General features: G+C 38.0%; 1 protein-coding gene across 4 annotated transcripts in view; it reads right to left on the bottom strand.

Annotated features, from left to right (window-relative positions):
* Positions 1-319: 319 nt before the first annotated feature.
* The window catches only part of scube1 (signal peptide, CUB domain, EGF-like 1), a 91,244-nt gene continuing 69,379 nt past the window's right edge, over positions 320-22,184 (bottom strand). For 2 of the 4 annotated variants that reach the window (XM_067391566.1, XM_067391568.1), the window contains 15 exons: positions 15,888-16,010; positions 11,614-11,730; positions 11,409-11,531; positions 11,205-11,324; positions 9,523-9,633; positions 6,761-6,877; positions 5,636-5,797; positions 5,310-5,513; positions 5,030-5,191; positions 3,853-4,020; positions 3,612-3,773; positions 3,331-3,528; positions 3,094-3,246; positions 1,835-1,914; positions 320-1,747 (listed from right to left, as the gene is read on the bottom strand). In XM_067391566.1, the coding sequence (XP_067247667.1) occupies positions 1,595-1,747; positions 1,835-1,914; positions 3,094-3,246; positions 3,331-3,528; positions 3,612-3,773; positions 3,853-4,020; positions 5,030-5,191; positions 5,310-5,513; positions 5,636-5,797; positions 6,761-6,877; positions 9,523-9,633; positions 11,205-11,324; positions 11,409-11,531; positions 11,614-11,730; positions 15,888-16,010 (2,153 nt within the window). In that variant the 3' untranslated portion in view covers positions 320-1,594. The remainder of the gene's footprint in view (positions 1,748-1,834; positions 1,915-3,093; positions 3,247-3,330; positions 3,529-3,611; positions 3,774-3,852; positions 4,021-5,029; positions 5,192-5,309; positions 5,514-5,635; positions 5,798-6,760; positions 6,878-9,522; positions 9,634-11,204; positions 11,325-11,408; positions 11,532-11,613; positions 11,731-15,887; positions 16,011-22,184) is intronic. The other 2 variants (XM_067391567.1, XM_067391569.1) reach the window with 1 other exon arrangement.

Here is a 22,184-nt window from a genome sequence, read left to right as displayed (position 1 = left end):
TAGAATGATCACTCCGCCCCTCCCTCCCAAACTGGAATATATGCAAAACAACGCAGAATACTGTAAAATGACAGCTAATATTATCTGTATTTCTGTGACTTTATGGCTCATATAGATGTATGTGGTTGTGATTTAATTGTGATGGGTATTTTTCCATCTTTTATCTCACTCTTGCACATGCAGTCCATAGACTTGCAAAAATCACTAAAATGGACAAAGGATATTAAATAAAACTGTACCAGAACTACATATAGACACTCACAAAGTCCTAATAATATAATTTTTGTCTTCCTACAAGGTCATTTAGCTGATTTGTGAGGGGAAATGATCTGATTTCTGGATTTTTTTTTTCAGCCAATCAACATGCACATACTTTAGGTGTCGTCAGTTCAACAAACATCCTCTAATCTTCATCCACAGTTCAATAACAAGAGCAAAATATGCGCCTTTGTGCACAGCACAAAGGTTATATGTAATTACTATGTAATATACGATATAACTATGTAATACACCATAATAATCCAAAATGGAGTTCTTTGTTCTGAATAAACTCTTCACCATTTCCATGAGTTATGACATCCAGCTCAAAAAAAAGAAGAAGAAGAAAAAAAAAAAAAAAGAAATCACCATATTTACAATTTCTCAAAATTTTCTCAACAACTAAACTGCAGGTTAATAACAAACTCATTGCATCATGTAATCTTATAGAAATGAATCTTATACTTGTCAAGCAGGTACAAACCCAATAAAACCAGGTAGCTTAATACTTTTCTGATATTAAACTGAGATTATTATGAAATGTGTTTTGTTTTCAGGAGAGGGAGAGGTGAGAATATCTTTCTGTATCCCTGTAGAGGGGCAGTACAGATGTTTCTTGTTCCTACAACCAAGGTAAAACATCTCTATACAACAAAAACATTAAGAAAAAAAGTAACTTATATTTCCTTATTCTCTACAATATAAAATTCAAGTGCAATTGAAGCTCCAAATACTAGTTAAACAACATACACATAACTCTAACTCTCATACTGACAGGTAGTCTTTGTCTTTCATCTTGTTTTTTTTTCTTTTTTCTTTCTTTCATTTGTCTGGCTTTGTCTTTTATTTTGTGGTCAGAACAGAAGGAGATTCCTTTCTCATTAAGTTTGAAAAGAAACTTTAAGTGCACTAGGATATTAAAACCCCTTGTGCACATTAGGGGCATGAAAATAACCTTTTCAAAATAAGAATATATATCTGTGTGTGTCTGTATGTGTCCTTATACGCCATAAGCTTGCACATAATTTTTGTACACGCACACATACGCACACGCATATATATATATATATATATATATATATACATACATACATTTACAAATATATACTATAGATATCAAACATCCAAAGAGGGCTTTTGCAAAATCAAGCACATAAATATTAGCAAACAAAAAACAAACAAAGACAAAAAAGGGACAAATGGACAAATCTCAGACAGGAAGAAGGCCAAACGTCTTTATCTTCTTGCAGTAGTTAGGCCTTCTGGGAGCTAGTGGAGAAAAGACAGGAAGAGAGATGGGGATAGAGCCGGGGTCGTGGAACAAATGTTCGGGTTTCTATTTATACGGCCGTAGAAACCTGGTGACTTTGGAGCGTAGTAGTTTGATAAAGGAACGTGGGAACATCTCTTTTGATTCCTGCACGGTGTATTTAAAGTAGTTATGAGGGTGGGCCAGCACATCAAATAGAGCTTTAATCAGCTTCTTATCCTGAAAACAGAGAAACAGAGCATTAAAAGAGGTATATAAAGTCACGTCTGACCACAGTTACTTACTATAGTGAAAATAAACACTCACTTTTAATATCTCTTGATGGTTTTCTGAGGCATAAAGTCGACCATCTCGAACAATATCCTCTATAAGTTGCTGGTAGTCTTCTATAATGACAAAAACCACACACAAACAAATTGATATTAGCATATTATTTATGCATATAAATAACTTTTTACAATTTATAGAATGTTTTTTGTATGTATTTTGTGTAGTGACTGTCTTGTCTTTATATACAGGATATATTTATATATATACAGGGCTGGGTAGGTTACTTTTAAAAAGTATTTCACTACAAATTACAAAATACATGCTTTAAAAAGTAATGTGTAATGTATTTTGTTAGATTACCCGAATTTTGTAACTTAATCTAAATACTTTAGAATACTTTGGAATACTAATAAGCTAACACAAAAACAAGGTAATTGAGTTTTTATCTGACAATTCTGACTTTTTTCTTAGAATTGGTTATATAATGTTGCAATTGTGAGTTATAAAGTCAGAATTGTGAGATATAAAGTCTCAATTTTCCAGAAAAAAGTCAGAATTGCGAAAAATATACCAGAATTGTGAGATATAAACTCGCAATTGTGAGAAAAAAAGTCTGAATTTCAAGTTTTTGTCATGCAATTCTGACTTTATAACTTGTAATTGTGAGTTTACAGTACATCTCCCAATTCTGTCCTTATAAAATGCAATTGTGAGTTTAAATCTCGCAATTCTGAGAAACAAAAGTCAGAATTGTGAGATGCAAACTTAAAATTGTGAAGAAAAAAGCCAGAATTGTGAGATACACCACACGCCCAGAGTCAATCTACGAATCTGCCTGTTTCGTATTGCTCCTGTTTGTTCCTGTTTGACCCTTCCTGAACGACCACGCTCACTTCTAATAAAACGCTGCAGTTGGAGCTTACTCTGAGTCCTGCCTTCATTACAATTTCGTTACTCCCCAACCCTGTATATATCACCAGATCTATTTTCATGAATTTTCATTATTCCAGTTTTCAGTTATCCTTCAAATCATTCTAATATGCTGAAATTCTAATCAAGAAACATTTCTTATTATTATCAATGTTGAAAATGGTTGTGCTGCTTAATATCTTTGTGGAAATCATGATGCTTTTTTTTAGGATTCTTTGATGAATAGAAAGTTTCTATTCACTTTTGATTGATTCTGCATCCTTGCAGAATAAATCTACTCAATTCTTTAAAAAAAAAGGACCTCAAATCTAGTGCATGTGAATGTGCTTACATGTGGTTGTGTTTGGACTGTATCTTAAACTTACCATCATAAGTGACATAAGGAACCTGAAATCCTTTTCCACTGTTTCCCTCATTAGATTTGAATTGGATCCACAGTTTGCGTGAACGGGAGGTGAAGGCGATTGGTCGCTCATAGGTTTGGCATGTCTCATAAGTTGTAATGGAAGTGGGCAGGGCTAAAAATAGAGGGGAGGAGCTCAATAACTTGCATTCCTGCTTACAATAATTAATTAGCATCCAAAATGACAGGTATACCATACCACTCTTCCTCATGACAAGAACATCCCCACACTCATCCTCAATGGGCAGGAAGATCTCTGGTACAACAATAAGGATGCGCCTCTTGTTCGGAGGGTTAATGGTCCAAACGCAGTCCACATTAGATGGATAATCACCGGGATAGTTGGGAGATTCGATGTAGCCCATGAAATCTCCCAGCTCACCACCACATAGTTGATCTGCAAGGGAAAAGAACAGACAGACCCATGAATTGACTGCTGATCATAGGATCTGTGAATGGATTTGCATATCACTGCCTTACTTTTGCAGTGAGATACATTGTTAGCTCCGTCAAAATCTGTAGTGGTGTTTCCAGGGCAGGTGATGCAGTAGTTCTGTCCGGACTCGGACTGGTAAGTTCCAGCCGGACAACGAATGCACCGGTGAGTGGTGGCATTATAATGATGCCCAAGAGCACAGTGAACTAGAAATACGGAGTAGAGAAAATGCAATGTAAATATTGTCATAAGAAATGTGCTTATTCTGCAGTATTTCCATCATACCTTTGGCTTCACAGTCTCTGAAGGACGTGCTGCCCGTGTGTTTAGTCATGAGTCCTCCTCCACAGGCGAAGCACAGCACACGACCCGGCTCAGGCTGGAAGGTGCCCAGTGGACACGGCTGGCACGGACGGAAACCATCAGCAGAGAACTGACCGGCAGGGCACTGGCCTACAACCAGAGAAAGACATTTTGAGCATTTAACAAATAAAACAAGAACTTATTTTGATTATGCACTACCATTCAAGTTGAAGTGTGAGATTGGTAAGACTTTTTTTTTTTTTTTTTTTATGTTTTTGTAACAGTTCTCTTATGCTCACCAAGGCTTCATTTATTTGATCAAACATACAATTCATTCTAATATGCTGAGTATGCCTTCAGAAATCCTTCTAATATGCTGAGTTGCTGCTCAAGACACAATCTTTTATGATTATCAATGTTAAAATCAGTTGTGCTGATTAATTTTTTTTTTTTTTTCTGTATGTGAAATAGATTTTAGAACATTCTAAATGTCTTTACTGCCACATTTAATTAAATTTAATGCAAATTTCAGTTTGGAATTTACAAAACTTGTCAAATTAGCTTTAGAAGATTTAATGAGTATAGAAAACAAGCTCTAGACTACTTTTATGGTGCTTTTTGTCATTATTGCCGCTTCATTGCCCCTGTTCCCATTCACTACCATTGCATTTAAATGCACAACCTGAACATTTAACTAAATAATAGATAGATAAAGAAGTGCTTGTTTGAACTTTTTTATTCCACAAGGGGGAGCTAAAACCAAAGTGTACCCTATCAAGTCAATTGAACAAGCATTATGTCTTTCTTTTGTAAACCGTTCGTCTGTACATTTTACCATGAATATATGAGAATCACCTAATAAAGGTGTTAGTATTGAGGTGAAGTTGTATGCTGTCAGTCAAATATTTTGAGCTGCTCAAATGGTTAAAGTGAGCTGCTACCAATTGATCCAGACTTTGCTCAGTCGTTCATAAGAAATCTCGCATTTGCATGATAATGAGCAATTCTGGGATTTTTTGACCCTGAATTTCAAAACGTATTGATTAATTTGAAAAAGCGGTGGTCTTGCATTAATCAGCTCCAATAATCAATCGGTGAGTCATTACCATCACAAAGCTATTCATTGATTGAGTGTTTGATAACGTGTATCCACACACACCTCCGCACTCAGAGACGTTCTTGGCCCCTGCGATGCCCTGTCCCTCGGTGCTGGGGCAGGGCTCGCAGGACAGCTGTCCCTCCCTGTCCTGATAGGTTCCTGGTGGACATATGATGCATTGTTCCTGTTCTCCGCTGTAGAACGTCCCCACACCGCAGCTGACTGGGAGACACCCGAACACACAGAAAACCCCCCAAACACACAGATACAAGATTTAACACCAGATCAGAAAACAAAAGCATGCTTGAACTCCGCCAACCTCCTTTCCCAAAATGCTCACCGCACTTCCCGTCAGTTAGGACCTGCCCTATACTGCAGGTCTCATCTCCCTCTGTCTGTCGCACAGCACGCTGGGCCACCTCGTACGCCGTGCCGGAGAACTGAATGTAGAACTGCTGCTTACTGATGGACTTCCTTAGTGTGCGCATGGCGTTCTGCAGCCTCTGTTTGGTCTTCTCACGCACACAGTCCACATTGCATGACTCTGACACATAAATTAAGACAAAAACCATCATATTTACACTCTAAAGTCACAGATGGCATGACATGGGAACACAACAGTTAATGAGAGAGAACTACTATACACACACATGCAGGCAATGTTACCTGAGGCTTCCTCTTCTTTCATTTCCATCTCAAACTCTGCTGTGATGTGGGAGACTTCCTTTGATGGAGACTTCCGGCCACGACGGCGCTTTTTGGAAGAGTCGCACTTCAGATTCACAAACGTCACCTGACAGTCGTCTGTGCAAGGGAACTGACCAGCTGCTGGAAGAAAAGGAAAGATAAAAGAGGAAGAGAAATGGAAAGGAATAAGGAAAAGGATGATAGTAAATGAAACAGGAATAAGAAAGAGAGGATTAGGAAAAGAAGAAACAGGACAGAGGAAAAGGAAATGAGGAAGAAAAAGACAGAAAAGGTAAAGAAAATAGGAAAAAGGAAAAGAAGAAAAAATGATAGGGAGCAGGAAATAGGAAAAAAGATAAATGGAAAAGAAAAGGAAATTGGCAAGACAAAAAACAAGAACAAAAAGGGAAAAAGAAAATGTAATGAGAAGAAAAAATGAAGGGAAAAGAGAAACGAAGAATGGAGAAAGGGAGAAGAAAAAAAGAAGTGGGAATAAGAAAAATGTAAAGGAAACATGAGGAAAAGGAAAGAAAGAATGAAAGGAAACAAGAAGCAGAAAATAAAAAGGGAAAGGAAAAAAAATATTTAAAAAGTTGGAAGAGCCAAAGAAACCGGACAATGGAGAATAGAAAAAAGAAAGGAAAAAAAGTCATCAGAAAAAAAGGAAAAAGATAAAATGGAGAATAGAAATGCAAATGTAAAAAAAAAAAAAAAAAACAGGAAAAAGGAAAGGAAAGGAGAAAAGAAAAAAAAAATAGGAAATGAAAAGGGATAAGAAAAGAAAGCCAAAGAAACAGGACAATGGAGAATACGAAACAGGAAGAAAAACAATCATCAGAAAACAAAAAGGGAAAAGGAAATAGATAAAAAGGAGAAGAGAAAGGAAAATGTAAACGAAACAGGAAAGAAAAGGGAAAGGAAAAAAGATTAAAAAGAAGAAAATGTAAAAGAAATGGGAAAGAAAACAGGAAATGGAAAAGGAAAAAAAAGGACAGGAGAAGAGAAAAGTGTAAAGGAAAGAGGAAAACAGTTATAAGATACATTGTGTTCATCCTTCTATGAAAACATATTTTTAAATGTACAGTGTTTGGTGTTCTTTCTCACCCTGCAGGCCCTGCTTTCCCATGTCCCTGTGTTTCTCCTTGTTGCGGGGTCTCAGGTGGCACTTGGCATCTTTGATCTTAAACCGTGCTTTCTGCTTCACAGGCTGGGCCAGCATCTCTGATGGATAGGAAATCGGCAAAGTCTCACTTTCACTTGCACAGTTTGGATAATAATCATGGAAAACAACAAAATATGAGGCCTTTTTGAAATCCAACATTCAAGCACACTAAATCTGTCCTGTGGGCTGAGCAGCCCTTTCCAAAGTATTAAAAATGTGAGTATCTAGTTTAGCACAACAAGTTCAAAGTCAGTGAGGGAATGAAGGGAGAAGAAGGGTCAGGAGTTGAAGTGAGAACACACTGCGGTTGAGGACTTCAGCTGGTCTTCTAAAACCATATCGAGCGTGTGGCGGTTTTGGACCCGGCAGCAGGAGGTTTGGTAGTGAACCTTTCAGCAATTTTTTTTTTTTTTTTCAGAATGTGTGAATCGAGCAAACCGTCTGTTTACTCGTTCTCCCCGGGCCCCTGTGTGTAGAGGCCCTCAGGAGCCACTGTGGTAGAATCCCGTCTGTGTATTTCAAGTCTGTCAGCATGTAGATGTGCAGCCAGCACAGAGTCATTTACTCAGGTTCACAGCATTCCTATGTACGCCGTCCAAAACAAGAAGCGGCGTGTGAATGCGTATTTCTAAGCAGTCTGTCTGTCTGTCTGAGTCTTGCTTAGCTGTCCAAAATCTACACAACGAACCACATGGGGAATGTCGAATTCTGAGAGCCGGGAAAGAGAGAGTATACTGGGGATAATAGTAGTGTGTTTGTGATCTCAGCAGGGTTGAATGATAGGACCTCTCCTAATTCTCCTCACAGATCTCTGTATCTGAGCCCTTTCAGTGATCCAGAGTCTGTCATGTAATGTAATGGAGTGGAACACGTCAAGCTACATGACTCGTTTACAGTTGTCCTGTCTGATCTCTGCTGAAGGGGCCAAAAAAAGCCAGAGAGGAATTGTGGGACAAGGCAATGACATGTGAACATCTGCGTCCTTGCACTGAGCCAACCGAAAGGACAAGTAGGATATACTAGACTCATGGTGCAAGGTAAGGGAAGGAATTAAAGGAAAGGAAAGGAAACAGGAAAAAGGAGAAGACAGAATAGAAAGAAAGGGAAAAGAAACAGCAAATTTGAGAAAGGAAAGGAAAGGAAAGGAAAGGAAAGGAAAGGAAAGGAAAGGAAAGGAAAGGAAAGGAAAGGAAAGGAAAGGAGAAAAAGCAAAGGAAAAGAAACAGCAAATTTGAGAAGAGGGAAAGGAAAAGGAAAGGAAAGGAAAGGAAAGGAAAGGAAAGGAAAGGAAAGGAAAGGAAAGGAAAGGAAAGGAGAAAAGCAAAGGAAAAGAAACAAGAAAAAGGAGAAGAGGGAAAGGAAATGAAAGAAGAAAAATGACAAGAGCAAGGAAAGGAAAGGAAAAGAAACAAGAAAAAGGAGAAGAGGGAAAGGAAAGGAAAGGAAAGGAAAAAAGAGAAGAGAGCAAGACAAGGAAAGTAAAGGATAGGAAAGGAAAGGAAAGGAAAGGAAAAAGAAGAGAGCAAGACAAGGAAAGAAAAGGAAGAAAGGAAAAAAGAAGAGAGTAAGGAAAGGGAAGGAAAGGAAAAAAGAGAGAAGAGAGCAAGGAAAGGAAAGGAAAAAAGAAAGAAGAGAGCAAGGAAAGGAAAAAAGAGAAGAGAGCAAAGAAAGGAAAGAAAAAAAAGAGAGAAGAGGGAAAGGAAAGGAAAAAAGAGAAGAGAGCAAGACAATGAAAGGAAAGAAAAGGAAAGGAGAGAGCAAGGCAAGAAGGAAAGGAAAGAGAGAAGAGAGCAAGGAAAGGAAATGAAACAAAAAAGAGAAGAGAGCAAGGAAAGGAAAGGAAAGAAGAAAAATGAGAAGAGAGCAAGACAAGGAAAGGAAAGGAAAGGAAAGGAAAAAAGAAAAGAGAGCAAGACAAGGAAAGGAAAGGAAAAAAGAAAGAAGAGAGCAAGACAAGGAAAGGAAAGGAAAGGAAAGGAAAGGAAAGGAAAGGAAAGGAAAAAAGAAAGAAGAGAGCAAAACAAGGAAAGGAAAGGAAAGGAAAGGAAAGGAAAAAAGAGAGAAGAGAGCAAAACAAGGAAAGGAAAGGAAAAAAGAAAGAAGAGAGCAAGACAAGGAAAGGAAAGGAAAAAAGAAAGAAGAGAGCAAGGAAAGGAAAGGAAAGGAAAGGAAAAAAGAGAGAAGAGAGCAAAACAAGGAAAGGAAAGGAAAAAAAGAGAGAAGAGAGCAAAACAAGGAAAGGAAAGGAAAAAAGAAAGAAGAGAGCAAGACAAGGAAAGGAAAGGAAAAAAGAAAGAAGAGAGCAAGACAAGGAAAGGAAAAAAGAAAGAAGAGAGCAAAACAAGGAAAGGAAAGGAAAAAAGAGAGAAGAGAGCAAAACAAGGAAAGGAAAAAAGAGAGAAGAGAGCAAGACAAGGAAAGGAAAAATATAGAACATGAGAAGGGAAGGAAACAGGAAAAGGTAAGTGTTCGGTCGAATGAATGTGTGAATTGAGAGATGTAGTACATACTAGATTTACGCACTAGATTTTGCAGTGCATACATGTTTTTTATTCTGCATAGCTTTTTTTAATGCATACTATGACTACTAATTGTAGTGCACACTTGACTGTCGTACATACATGTTTTATGAGAGAATATGGCCCTTGTCTCAGAGCTGTGCAGATAAACCATAGTTCAGTTGATCAGAGAAAAGATAAATTACCTGTGCAGGTTTGCAGGGAGCTACTGCTGGATGTAGTGGCGTTCCTCTTCAGTGGAACTTTACCTGGCTGGACAGGCACCCCACAGCTCAGAGTGTAACTGTTCTCAGAGTCTAAATTACACACACACACACATTGAAAAAGCTTTTAAACAGATGTTCCAGGTGCTGCATGCACCTGAGTATTGTTTTGTAGTGCGTGTGTATGATGTATGTGTGTGTGAGTGGAGAGGGTTGGCTGTCAGGATGACAGACTACTGGGAAGTTGCCTAGAGAGTCATTGGCCTGACTTCGGCCTTGCCACAAATCGTCCAATGGCAGGCTGAGTATTTCTGTTGGCGTGAGGCTACAGACCCCGGGTGAACAGGATTAAAAGAGGTTTTATACAGCTTTGGTGCTCACTATGTGAACCCAAGGAGACCATTAACACACACATACAGAGAATCCAAGAGTCATAAACACACACACACACACTGCTAGGACACATTTCTGATTAGTGCGTACTTATTATTATAGTGCATACTAGATTTTATAGTGCATATTAGCTTTTATAATGCGTACTTCTTTCTGTAGTACATCTGCTGCATTGGAAAATTGTTTTTTTTTTGAGCATATAATTCACTATATTTAATATTTATATGCACACTACTTTCTGTAGTACATGCACTGCCAATTTTGTCTGGTTTTCTACTTAAAAAAGTCAACAACCTTTAAAAAACTTCTTTTTGTTTCCTATTTTAAGCATAAAACTCACTATATATTAGTAGATTTATGCTTCAAACAAGCAAGATAAATTTTCTCTGAAAATATTTTAAGGATGTTTAGATATTTTGAATATTGTTTTTATAGTGCAAAGTGCAAACTAAACTGTAATGATTGTACTGAGTGAGAACTGGCCCTTCTGTAAGAGCTGTGCGAATGAACCACAGTTTAGTGAATCAGGACTTGTCTGAAAAATACTTCTGGGTGTTAATATGTTTGCGCACATTCCTCTAAGCTGATGGTCCTTGCATAAAATTTGTCAGAGACAAGTTTTGGGCGTCTAACACCTTAATACCTTTACCAAAGCAGTCCACAGAGATGATAGATGTACTTATGAAATATCGTTGCAACATTCTTTTCAAGTCACTTTCTCACAGAATGTCAAAAATCACATTCACATGATTCCTCTGATCAGGCCAAATGTACATATCTTGCCCTTTATGGTTTGTTTGGTCATCTAATATTTATAGTTATAACAATTCTAGCATGTTTAACATCTTTACAACAGATTTAATAGGACTGTGAGTTGTTGCGAGCTTAATTCTCACGCACTTCCTCATTTCTGGCCAGTTTTTCCCCTTCATCATCAACCTTCTTGATTTGCTTTAAACATCTATCATAGCAGGATCTGAAGCCAAGCTTGGCTAAATGGCACATGATTAACCAGGCATGCAAATTATGTGATGTAAGGTTTGAACCACTAGAGGGCAGCAGAGGGCAAAGACTGTTTGCTCCAAAACCATAAATAGAGTGCTTCTTAATCTAAATAAATCTTTTCCTTTCAGATGTATAAGAAAATGAACAGATTTACAATTTATAATGTGCATTACTGAAGTTAAACAAATCAAACTGCACTGAATGTATCTGAACAATGCAGAATAACATGGTGTTCCACAGAAATCCCAAAAAGTAAGGTAACTAACCTGCCAGGAAAAGGGCGTTTGATGGACAGGACAGCGAACACACCTCCCCTCCGCCTGTCTTGGTGCAGCTGAGCTGAGCGCGAGGTGCCGGCTTCCCATTCGGAGGGCATTTTACCGCCTCTGAGGGACAAGTGAGGTATGGTTACCATGGAAATGACAAACATTATGGGATATTTTGGGACGGGGAATGAAAAGAAGACTTACCGACACAGTCTTTCTTGTTCCAGTGGAGCTTTTGTCCAGGAGGACACACACACTCGTAACTGCCCGGTGTGTTCACACAGCCATATTCACAGCTCCCATTATTGATGCTGCACTCGTCAATATCTGTTATGCACAGATGTCAGTTTGTCCATCAAAATGTGGATTTATTTTTAACCACTGGCTGGTATTGAGATTGTGAACTCACCGCCACAGTGTGTGAGGCCATAGAGACTGTAACCTTTGTGACACACACACTCAAAGCTTCCCGAGTAGTTGATGCAGATGTGGTCACATGTTCTCTCAAAGGAACACTCGTCAATATCTGCAGAGGACAAAGACACACATTTACACACACAACACCATCAAATCAAATCACTTGTGTTTACTCATTTCCTGGCTTGCAGTAATAATCACCCCACAATAGAATTTCACCAGGATCCTTGGATACTCATCCTAAAAGTATCCTAAAAGACAAAAACAGACCACTCTTTGCTCTTTTGACTCATTTTTGGTTACGTTTTTCAAAGCCACAATTGCAACCAGTGTAATTAGTGGTACTATTTATCCTAGTAGTTAACAGGTTTAAAGGTTTGTAGTATGTTTGTTAAAATCCCAAACCGTAAAAGCACATGTTGTTACAGACATAAGTGATACCTCAAATCGTTCATCATGTTGAGGACACTTCTGCTATTACTTTTCAAAGAGATTAGACTTTTATTATCTAAAAATAGGTGACAGACATACCACAGAGAGAGATCCATGTCATATGTACACTCTAAAAAATATGCTGGGTTAAAAACAACCCAAGATGGGTTAAATATGGCAAACCCAGAAGTTGGGTTAAATGTTTTATTTAACCAAACTATTGATTAAAAAGTACTATATAGCTGGCTTAAAATGAACCAAAATTAGGTTGGAAATTAAAAATCAGACATAATTACTAGAGGCATCAGTAATATTTAAATGGTGAACATTAATAAGCAATTTAATAAATGTTTATTATTTAATTATTATTTATTAAACTTATTAATAAATGTTAATTTCCAACCTATTGTGGGTTCATTTTAAGCGATCAATATAGTCATTTTTAAACAATAGTTGAGTTAAATAAAACTACACAGCAGGTTGGGTCAAACATTTAACCCAACCGTTGGGTCAGAATAACCCAATCGCTGGGTTTGCCCATTTTTAACCCAAATTGGACCATACTTGGTGGACTCTTTAGACTTACACCACAAAGTAATCCAGAACACCATAGCAACACCCTGGCAACCACCCAGAACACCATAGCAGCCACATACTGTAGTATCTACCTAAAACACATTAGAAACCACCCTGACACTATAGTATCATCCCAGCAATCAACAAGAACAAACAAGCTACATAGCTACTAACCTAAACACCCTAGAAACCACCTACCACCAGCTACATAGCATCTACTCTAAACACTCTAGAAACCACCCTGAAGAGTTAAGCAACCACATAGAAATGTCTTAATAACAACCATCTAGAAACACCCTAGCAAGCTGCATAGAAGTACCTTGAACATTAGGGTTGTTAATATTTCGGTACTGAAATATTAAAAATGTGACAAAACCAGCATTTCCCCCTAGCATCTTGAGCGCTCAGTGAAGCGTATCACAGATGTCTATTTATTACACGTTTTTGAAGGGTTGATCATTGTAGCCAATCACAGACATATCTGCTGAGTGCGTGAACACATTGGCCAATCTGAGGTGTTTAAGGGTGCGTTCACACTTGTAGTTTGGTTCGTTTGGTTTATTTGGTCCGAGAAAAACCGACATGCGTGAGGATTCTGTCCTTTTTAGGGTCTCATCTTCCTGTTTTTGGTTTGTTTACATGTCTTTGGTCCGTGTTGCGTTCATATATCATTCGAACCGCACCAGAGTTCGTTTGGAAGCGGTCCGAGACCCATCTTTTCAGCGGTCTCGGTCCGCTTGTTTGGTGCGCACCAGGGTTCGGATGGCAGCGTTCACATATGTTCAAATGAACCGCACTAACCGAACAATCGCACCAGGGTTCGTTTTAATCGAACCGAACATGACAAGTGTGAATGCACCCTAAGAGACGCTAAACCGCGCTCAAAATGCTTACATTTTTAACATTTCAGGACTGAAGTCCTACTTTGGTCTTTTAGAAACCACCTAGCAACCACCCAGAATGCCATAGTAACCATCTAGCAAGGCCCTAGCAACCACTCCTTAGTAACTGCAAAGAAACAGCCTGGCAACTATCCACAACACCCTAGCAACATACCAGTCAAAATATGCTTAAGTTAAGCATACTCTGCCACACCCATAGCCTAGACTGGCAGCTCTTTTCCCCTGATAGATTTTCTGGCATGAAGGGAAACAGAAAAGTAAATAATTAAAAAATAATAAAGATGTACCTATATAAACATAGCGTGGATACAAAGAGACAAGAATGACAGAAAGACTGATAGATCATCTGAGCACAGCTGGCACATCCACAACATTGTGCTTCACCAACACACCCCTCAATGAAAACACACACTTACACACCCCACATACTGATTAGCCAGGAATAGGGTGGTGTGGTGTTTTTGGTTTAGCTTAATAAAATAATTTCTGTTTGTACTCCCACTCGTGCTCTGACATGCTTGTAGGAATCCACCACCGTTCACCTCCAGTAAACTCAACTAAACACACACACCTCATACGACGCAGAATGCTTGCCAGCATCCCGACTAAACAACAGCCTGTGCATGATGTGCTTTTGATGAAGAGGTGTGGAGCTTCTCTATCCACATTTCGCCCAACGTAAGTAATGGCTTTAAAATAGTTCAACCCCAAAATTTGTGGGGTCTTCCAGAATCTTCTAGCTCCTTTTCATACAAAAACAGCAGACGGGTGGGGGTGAGTGTCCAGTTCAAAACTGGAAAAAGCACCAAAAAAAAAAAAAACTTCAACAATATTTCAAGTCGGGCACGCTAACAAGGACGCTAAAGACCAGTCTCTAGCGTCAGTCGCTAGTGCGAATTTATAAAAACGACCCGTTCAAAAGTTGCTTTACTGTTCTACTGTGTGTGGTTGCCCGGATGATCTACGACTGTTTTTTTTGTTGTTGTTGTTGTTGTTTTGTTTTGTGATGGTTGTCCATGAGTCGCTTGTTTGTCCTGAGCAGTTAAACTGCCCAGAAAAAATCCTCCAAAATTCTTCAGATTTCCAGCATGTTTTGCATATTTGAACCATTTCCAGCAGTATGATTTTGAGATCCATCTTTTTACACTGAGGACAACAGAGGGACTCAAACACAACTATTAAAAAAAGGTTCAAACATTCACTGATGCTTCAGAAGGAAACATGATGCACTAGGAGTCGGGGTGTGAAAACTTTTGAACAGGGTAAAGATGTCAAAATTTTTCTTATTTTGTTTAAATAAGATAATATTTGTTTAAATATCTTTTTTTTTTTTCATTTAGTACTGCCCTTTGGAAGCAACACAAGACACTTAAATGTTTGCCAGAAGACAAAATAAGTACAATATTCCTTGATCTTCAAATTCAAAAGGTTTTCACCCCATGGGTCTTAATGCATCGTGTCTTGTGTACGAAAGAGGATTAGGGCCAAGCAATAATAAAAAATAAAAAAAACATCTCGAGATTAAAGTTGTTAAATTTCGAGAAAAAAGTCTAAATAAAATGTTGAGAATAAACTCATTAAATTACGAGAAAAAACTTGTTAAATTTCAAGAAAAAAGTCGAGATAAAATGTTGAGAATAAACTCATTAAATTATGAGAAAAATGTAGTTAAATTTCGAGAAAAAAGTCGAGATAAAATGTTGAGAATAAACTCATTAAATTACGAGAAAAAAGTCATTAAATTAGGAGAACAAATTCGTTAAATTACGAGAATAAATTCGTTAATTTAATGAGTTTATTCTCAACATTTTATCTCGACTTTTTTCTCGAAATTTAACGTCATTTTTCTCATAATTTAACGAATTTGTTCTTGTAATTTAACGAATTTGTTCTCGTAATTTAACGACTTTTTTCTTGTAATTTAATGACTTTATTCTCAACATTTTATCTCGACTTTTTTCTTGTAATTTAACGAGTTTATTCTCAACATTTTATCTCGACTTTTTTCTCAAAATTTAATGAGTTTTTTTCTCATAATTTAACTACTTTATTCTCAACATTTTATCTCGACTTTTTTCTCAAAATTTAATGAGTTTTTTTCTCATAATTTAACTACTTTATTCTCAACATTTTATCTCGACTTTTTTCTTGAAATGTAACTACATTTTTCTCAACATTTTATCTCGACTTTTTTCTCAAAATTTAATGAGTTTTATCTCGAGATGGTTTTATTTTTTTATTATTGCTTGGCCCTAATCCTCTTCCGTACATGTGTGACCGTACCAATGTACATCTAAAATGTTAATTTGTACATCCACCCAGAAAGCAACAATATGTAGTGTGAAAGGTGACTCACCCTGACAGGTGCGCTCGTTGGTCAGGAGTTTGTGTCCTTTCTGACAGCTGCACTCAAAACTGCCCACCGTGTTCCGGCAGAAATGATCACAACCTCCATTATTCTCCAAACATTCATCGATGTCTGTAGGGAAGAGAGAGAGATGATAATGATAAACGTGAAAAACACTGATATGGGGGTGTAAAACCAGTACAACTATTCACATAAACAGCTTTTTGGATATATAAACAGTTTTCCTAAACAGGCAGCCACATACACAGCTCCACAACATCATCTTAAATATATCAGCCAACCCTGGCACGCTATCCACAAACCCAATAAAAGCTAATCCCGTCAACAAATGTGTAGGAAACTGTGTATGTGTGGAGTTTGGGGTTTCCTCTGCAGTTATTTCAGTAGCTGTAGCAAACACACATTGGCCCAGGTTTGCACTAATATTAACTGAACTGAGGTGGGACAGAAAGTTTCCACTAAGCTTAGGACCACAGATACACATGCTAACTGAACACAGGGCGGGTAACGATGCTTTTGGGAAACGCACCCCAGATTAATAAATCACATTCTAAATTTCAGACTTTTGGATTCCACTGTATGAAATAGTTGGAAAAATCCAATTCTAAATGTTCTAAACATTTTGAATGAATTTAATTCTAAAGCTAGAGAGAGAAATAGGCTTTGTGAGGCCTAAACAGCGTTTAATTGATTTGATGAAAAACAGTTCAGATGTTGGCAGCATCAGAAGACTTATCCCGGCTGATAAAAGAAAGTATGAGCCTGTGTTGTAAGGTCAGTCGGTCTACACAACCTAAAGGAAATGCTTAATCATCTCTGACAGTTTATTTCCTGTCTACCTGTCAGATATGTGTTCAGGTCAAGATGTTCTACAGTACCTAAAAGATGCTGTGCTGTATGCAGCTTGATGACCAATATAACATAATGCTGATTCATTAACAGAATAATAACAAATTATAGTGCAAATGACATAATGGAATGTTTAACAGTGATTTAGCATTCACACTTCCCTAAAACTCACTCTCACACACATGCACTTTATTCCAGTGGCTCCTTAGCGCAGGCAGGGGGCTAATGATATTCCACATAATGGAGTTTAATGGGACTAAATAAGCTTTGAGTTTAAGCAAACATTGGACATTTTTCACATCTGTAAATGATAAACAACTGCAGGGGCGAAGACTGAGAGGCTGAGAGGATTCATCGACATCGATTTTCGATCGGATAGGAGGAGAGCAAACACTCACACGGCAGTCAGAAACGTGCTTATAAAACAAGTGCTACGCTAACTTGATCTGATTAGAAAGAAAGAAAGAAAGCAAGCTTGCAAGAAGAATGTGGAATCCCTATGCGAACGTCTGTACTCAGGGATGTGTGTAGCCTTACCAAATATTTAGAGAAAAAAGCAATTAAAATTAATACATTTGTGGAAACATGAACCTCTACAAATAAGTCAGGACAGAGTTTTCAACAAAAGGAGCGTTTTTGCAGATCGTTTTCAGGCTGCTCACCTCAGGCTAGCTAATCTCTGAGAAATGCGCCGTTGAGCGCGCCAGTGTATTTTTTGGAGATTTAAATGGCCTGTTTTATTTGCTTTGTTCATAAAGGGATTTTGCCATGTAATAACACAGGCGCTGCTTGTCCAGAGCCGCCAGGAAAAACCAGCATGATTTCGCCCCCGACACTAAAACTCTTCGGAGCGCGCGGGGGTCCGTCGGGGCCGGTGTCATCCGAGGTGATGCCGCCTTGGCTGCAATTGTGTGGATTTCTGGGCTCTGTGTGTATTAATACAAATAGAGCTCAGTGTCCCGATTAGAGAGAGAGAGAAATGGAGAACTGATGGAGAAAACAGGCCTGCTGTATGACCCTTATCAGCTAAGTCTTTTCCCAGTGCTGATTGGTGAATATGAGGACAGGTGAGCCTGCTGAAAAGACCTTATAACATCATAAGATTGCATAAACATAGCCACTAGTTAACACTGTGTCTGATCAAACAATTAGTTAGGGCAAATCAGTCTTAAATTAGACCATTTTACCTTTTTATGTAACTGATTTAAAAAGGTTATGGGCATCTAGATAATTTGCTTCTAAGCGCCTCAAACAAATCTTTTATGACCTGTTTACACCAGTCGATTGGGTCAAAAGGGGATGAAGCTAAATACAGGTATAAAATGCATTGAGCGTGTCCACTTTTGAACATGTCCAGAGGTAGATGAAAACGCATTTGACCAGATTGCTTTCGTAGTGTAAACGCTCATGTGGTTGAATGTTTTCAAACAGCGCAAAAGCCTATTCTCCTCCTGTTGACTTAATGCGTAAACATTTTGGCAAGTGCGCTAGCCAGACAGGATTTAAACTTTGTCGGCTGAAGACCCAAATTTGGTTTGAAGACGAAAAACGTACCAACACAATTTTCTCTCACCATTCCTGATTTCTAGCACTCACTGCATTCGGCTGGTCTTGCAGCTGTCAGAGCAGAAATGAAAGTTGATGCTCTCCATGTTTTTCCGTCATCTCCGGTTGCATTCAAATGTAAATTGCGCAAGCTTATTTTATCCATTAGATCGAAAGATCTGGAGAAAAACAAACATTTACTCACCTATAGACCCTCCCCTCGAAGAAATCAGGACAGAAGTGGTCAAAAGGATTAAAGGGTTAGTTCACCCAAAAATGAAAATAATGTCATTTATTACACACCCTCATGTCGTTCTACACCCATAAGACCTTTGTTCATCTTAGGAACACAAATTAAGATTTTTTTTTATTAAATCCGCTGGCTCAATATCTAGTGATGGCCGATTTCAAAACACTGCTTCAGAACGTTATGAATCTTTTGAGTCGAATCAGTGATTCAAATCGCGTATCAAACCGCCAAACTGCCGAAATCACTTGACTTTGGCGCTCCGATCCACTGATTTGATTCGTAAAGCTCCGAAGCTTCCTAAAGCAGTGTTATGAAATCGGCCGTCACTAGATATTGTTAAAAAGTCGTTATTTTGGGTTTTTTTTGGTGGACAAAAAGTCTTCTCGTCACTTTATAATATTTAAGTAGAACCACTGAACTCACATGAACTGATTTAAATACGTTTTTAGTAACTTTATGGATCTTGAGAAAGGAAGTACCATTGCTGTCTATGCAGGCCTCGCTGAGCCATCGGATTTAATCAAAAATATCTTAATTTGTGTTCTGAAGATGGACGAAGGTCTTACGGGTGTAGAACGACATGAGGGTGAGTAATAAATGACAGAATTTTCATTTTTGGGAGAACTAACCCCTTAAAGGCACAATTTGTATATTTTCACCACTAGAGATGTCTTCACGTCTACAGCCGGTGGAAAAGAATCAGACGGGACTCGGGCAGAAATCATGATCATGGATGAGATTATTAATGATACTGAAGTATGAAGCAGAGCAGGACGAGGCCGCATATGAGAAACGAGTGTGACACACGTCTCGAGAGCAGCGGAACTTTTATTATGCCGCAGACGACCGCTTCCACTTCTTCCAGTCATGTGTTTGGGGGTAAAGCAGTGCTCTTTTATCATATCAGATACATTTGTGTGTTGAAAGTTGTTATAATGCTACTCTGAGCGTTCGCTCGGCACCTGCTATTAGACACTTGTTGCACACTGCAGTAAGCTAGTCTGATATTAGGCATGGTAAAACATGGTACTCGCGGTAAATCAAGAAAACAAGATTTAAACAATAAGACTTACTGTGTTGAGCTATATAACATGATTAGTTTTCTGTCCATGAATGTATTCAAACAGTTGCTCACCTGTCTAATAAAACACATAATATATTAAAGCATCTTGTGTTTCCGTGGTTTCTACAAAATAAAAAACGGAAATCAAGGGTAACACGGGTATGATGTCATTGATAGGCGACGCACAGACATGGTCCATGTCGTGGTTAAAATTGCTTATTTCTCTGGATTTGGGAAATTTCAAGAACACAAGTCAACAAAATATATAACATTGTTCTAGTGCTTTTTGGATATTTTAATCCAATAATCGTACATATTGTGCCTTTAAAACGGGACTGTCCTCCAAAAAAAAAAAAAAAAACGACCCTATAGTCCCATTTTTCAAGCACCTTATTATAACCTATATTTACGTTTTAAAGTCATGCGCCCTCTAGCTGGCGTAAAAATAATGACAGTGTCGCGTTACATCTGACGTCATGAAATGACGTTACCAATCAAAATGCGTGTTCATTTAAATGCAATGTGTGGACTTTTTACATCATTTGTCACTTTTTCCATTTAGCAAAACTCCCTTTTTTAAATGATTACAACCACCCCACCCCTAAACCTACCCTTAGTGATTTATAGTGCATATACACTTTATGAGCACATGTGTTCCCTGGGATCGAACTTACGATCACATGATGGCATATTGTTATATATTGCAATACTCTGCCAACTGAGCTACACGAACCCAAAATATGACACCGATAAAAGGAAACAATGCATTAAAATGAACATGTCCTGTTGTCGATAGGGGCGCAACTTTAGCAAACGCTTATAGGTTGTATTTCAGGGAAGTGACAAACGACCTATATGGGCGTATTGGTTGGAGAACACATTCCCAAAAATGGGAATGTGTCTCTACTTGTGATCTGTGATCGACCAAAACCAATCTTAATACCAGGTGTACACAGGGCCTTAAGTTCTACTTTAATATATATACTACTATATATATATATATATATATATATATATATATATATATATATATATATATATATATATATATATATATATATATATATATATATATATATATATATATATATTACAGTATTAATAATATTCATTTCACATTCACATTTTAATTAATTAATTCCACACTGATTCAAATCAGTATACATTAGTCCAAAGCAAAAAACAAACAAAAAAAACAAACAAACAAAAAAAAAAATAGAAATAATACAATTCATTCCACATCTGAAACAAGTTAAAGACAGACCAGCATGGTTATTGCTAGTCCATAGTCTATACTAGCACTAGAACAGCAGTAACCAGCCTGGATGACAAATGCCAAACTCTCCTTTCAAGCTATTTCAGTCCCAAACACACAAGTATGCAGGCCAGCGGAGACGTGCCTGGGGTACCATCAGCCGGACTGAGGAAACACACACACACACACACACACAGACACAGATATGAGCACACAAGACAAACTGTTCGTTCCCATAATTCATTTCCCCCAATGACACTGTACACACACACCTTCTAATCAAACATCTGGAAACTGTTCGCAGTCATTTCAATCACTCTCTCTATCCTCCCTCGCTCACTATCTTCCCGCATGCGATTGAGCGAGCGTCTGTCAGCGTGCTGGCCGGGCTCTCCTGTCTGTCATCACCGACGAAGGGCCTTTTATCAAATTCAGGCATTTAAACATGCCCTAAACAGTTTATATTGAAATGATTATGTTACAGAGGCAAGATGGGGCAGCTCCCTGTGAGACCACTCACTGAGGAGGGGAAAGAAATAGTGAGAGAAATAAAGTGAAGACGACAGCGGAAAAATAAGGAAAGGTCATTTGTAGACATTTACACACTCCCACACACACTTATAACAGAGTGATCTCTATGTGATGCACTTTTTTGTTTAGTCTGTGGTATAAGCGCAAAGCCGCCTGGGTTATTACATAAGTGGCACTTGTGTCTCTTCTGTTATGTGCAACATTTACATCCCAATTACATATGAGGGCTGAAAAGCTATCATTATTGTGTTTTCATCTGTCCTTGCCTCTACAGACTTACAGACTTTAATCTAACCCATTTAGCAGCAGCTAAATAAAAGGCACAATATGTAATTTGCAGTAAGCTAGATCAATATTGGGCATGGTAAAACATGGTACTCGCAGTAAATCAAGAAAACAAGATTTAAAGGTGCCATCAAATTGAAAATTGAATTTACCTCGGCATAGTTGAATAACAAGAGTTCAGTACATGGAAATGACATACAGTGAGTTTCAAACTCCATTGTTTCCTCCTCCTTATATAAATCTCATCTGTTTAAAAGATCTCCGAAGAACATAAGAATCTCAACATAACACAGACTGTTACGTAACAGTCGGGATCATTAATATGTACGCCCCCAATATTTACATATACCAGCCCATGTTCAAGCCATTACACAAGGGCAGCCAGTATTAACGTCTGGATCTGTGCACAGCTGAATCATCAGACTAGGTAAGCAAACAAGAACAATAGTGAAAAATGGCAGATGGAACAATAATAACTGACATGATCCATGATATCATGATATTTTT

Source organism: Chanodichthys erythropterus, chromosome 8 (assembly GCF_024489055.1).
Source record: "Chanodichthys erythropterus isolate Z2021 chromosome 8, ASM2448905v1, whole genome shotgun sequence".
Lineage (NCBI taxonomy): Eukaryota > Metazoa > Chordata > Actinopteri > Cypriniformes > Xenocyprididae > Chanodichthys > Chanodichthys erythropterus.
Note: the sequence above shows the minus strand (reverse complement) of the source record. Positions and strands in the feature narration are given on the sequence as shown.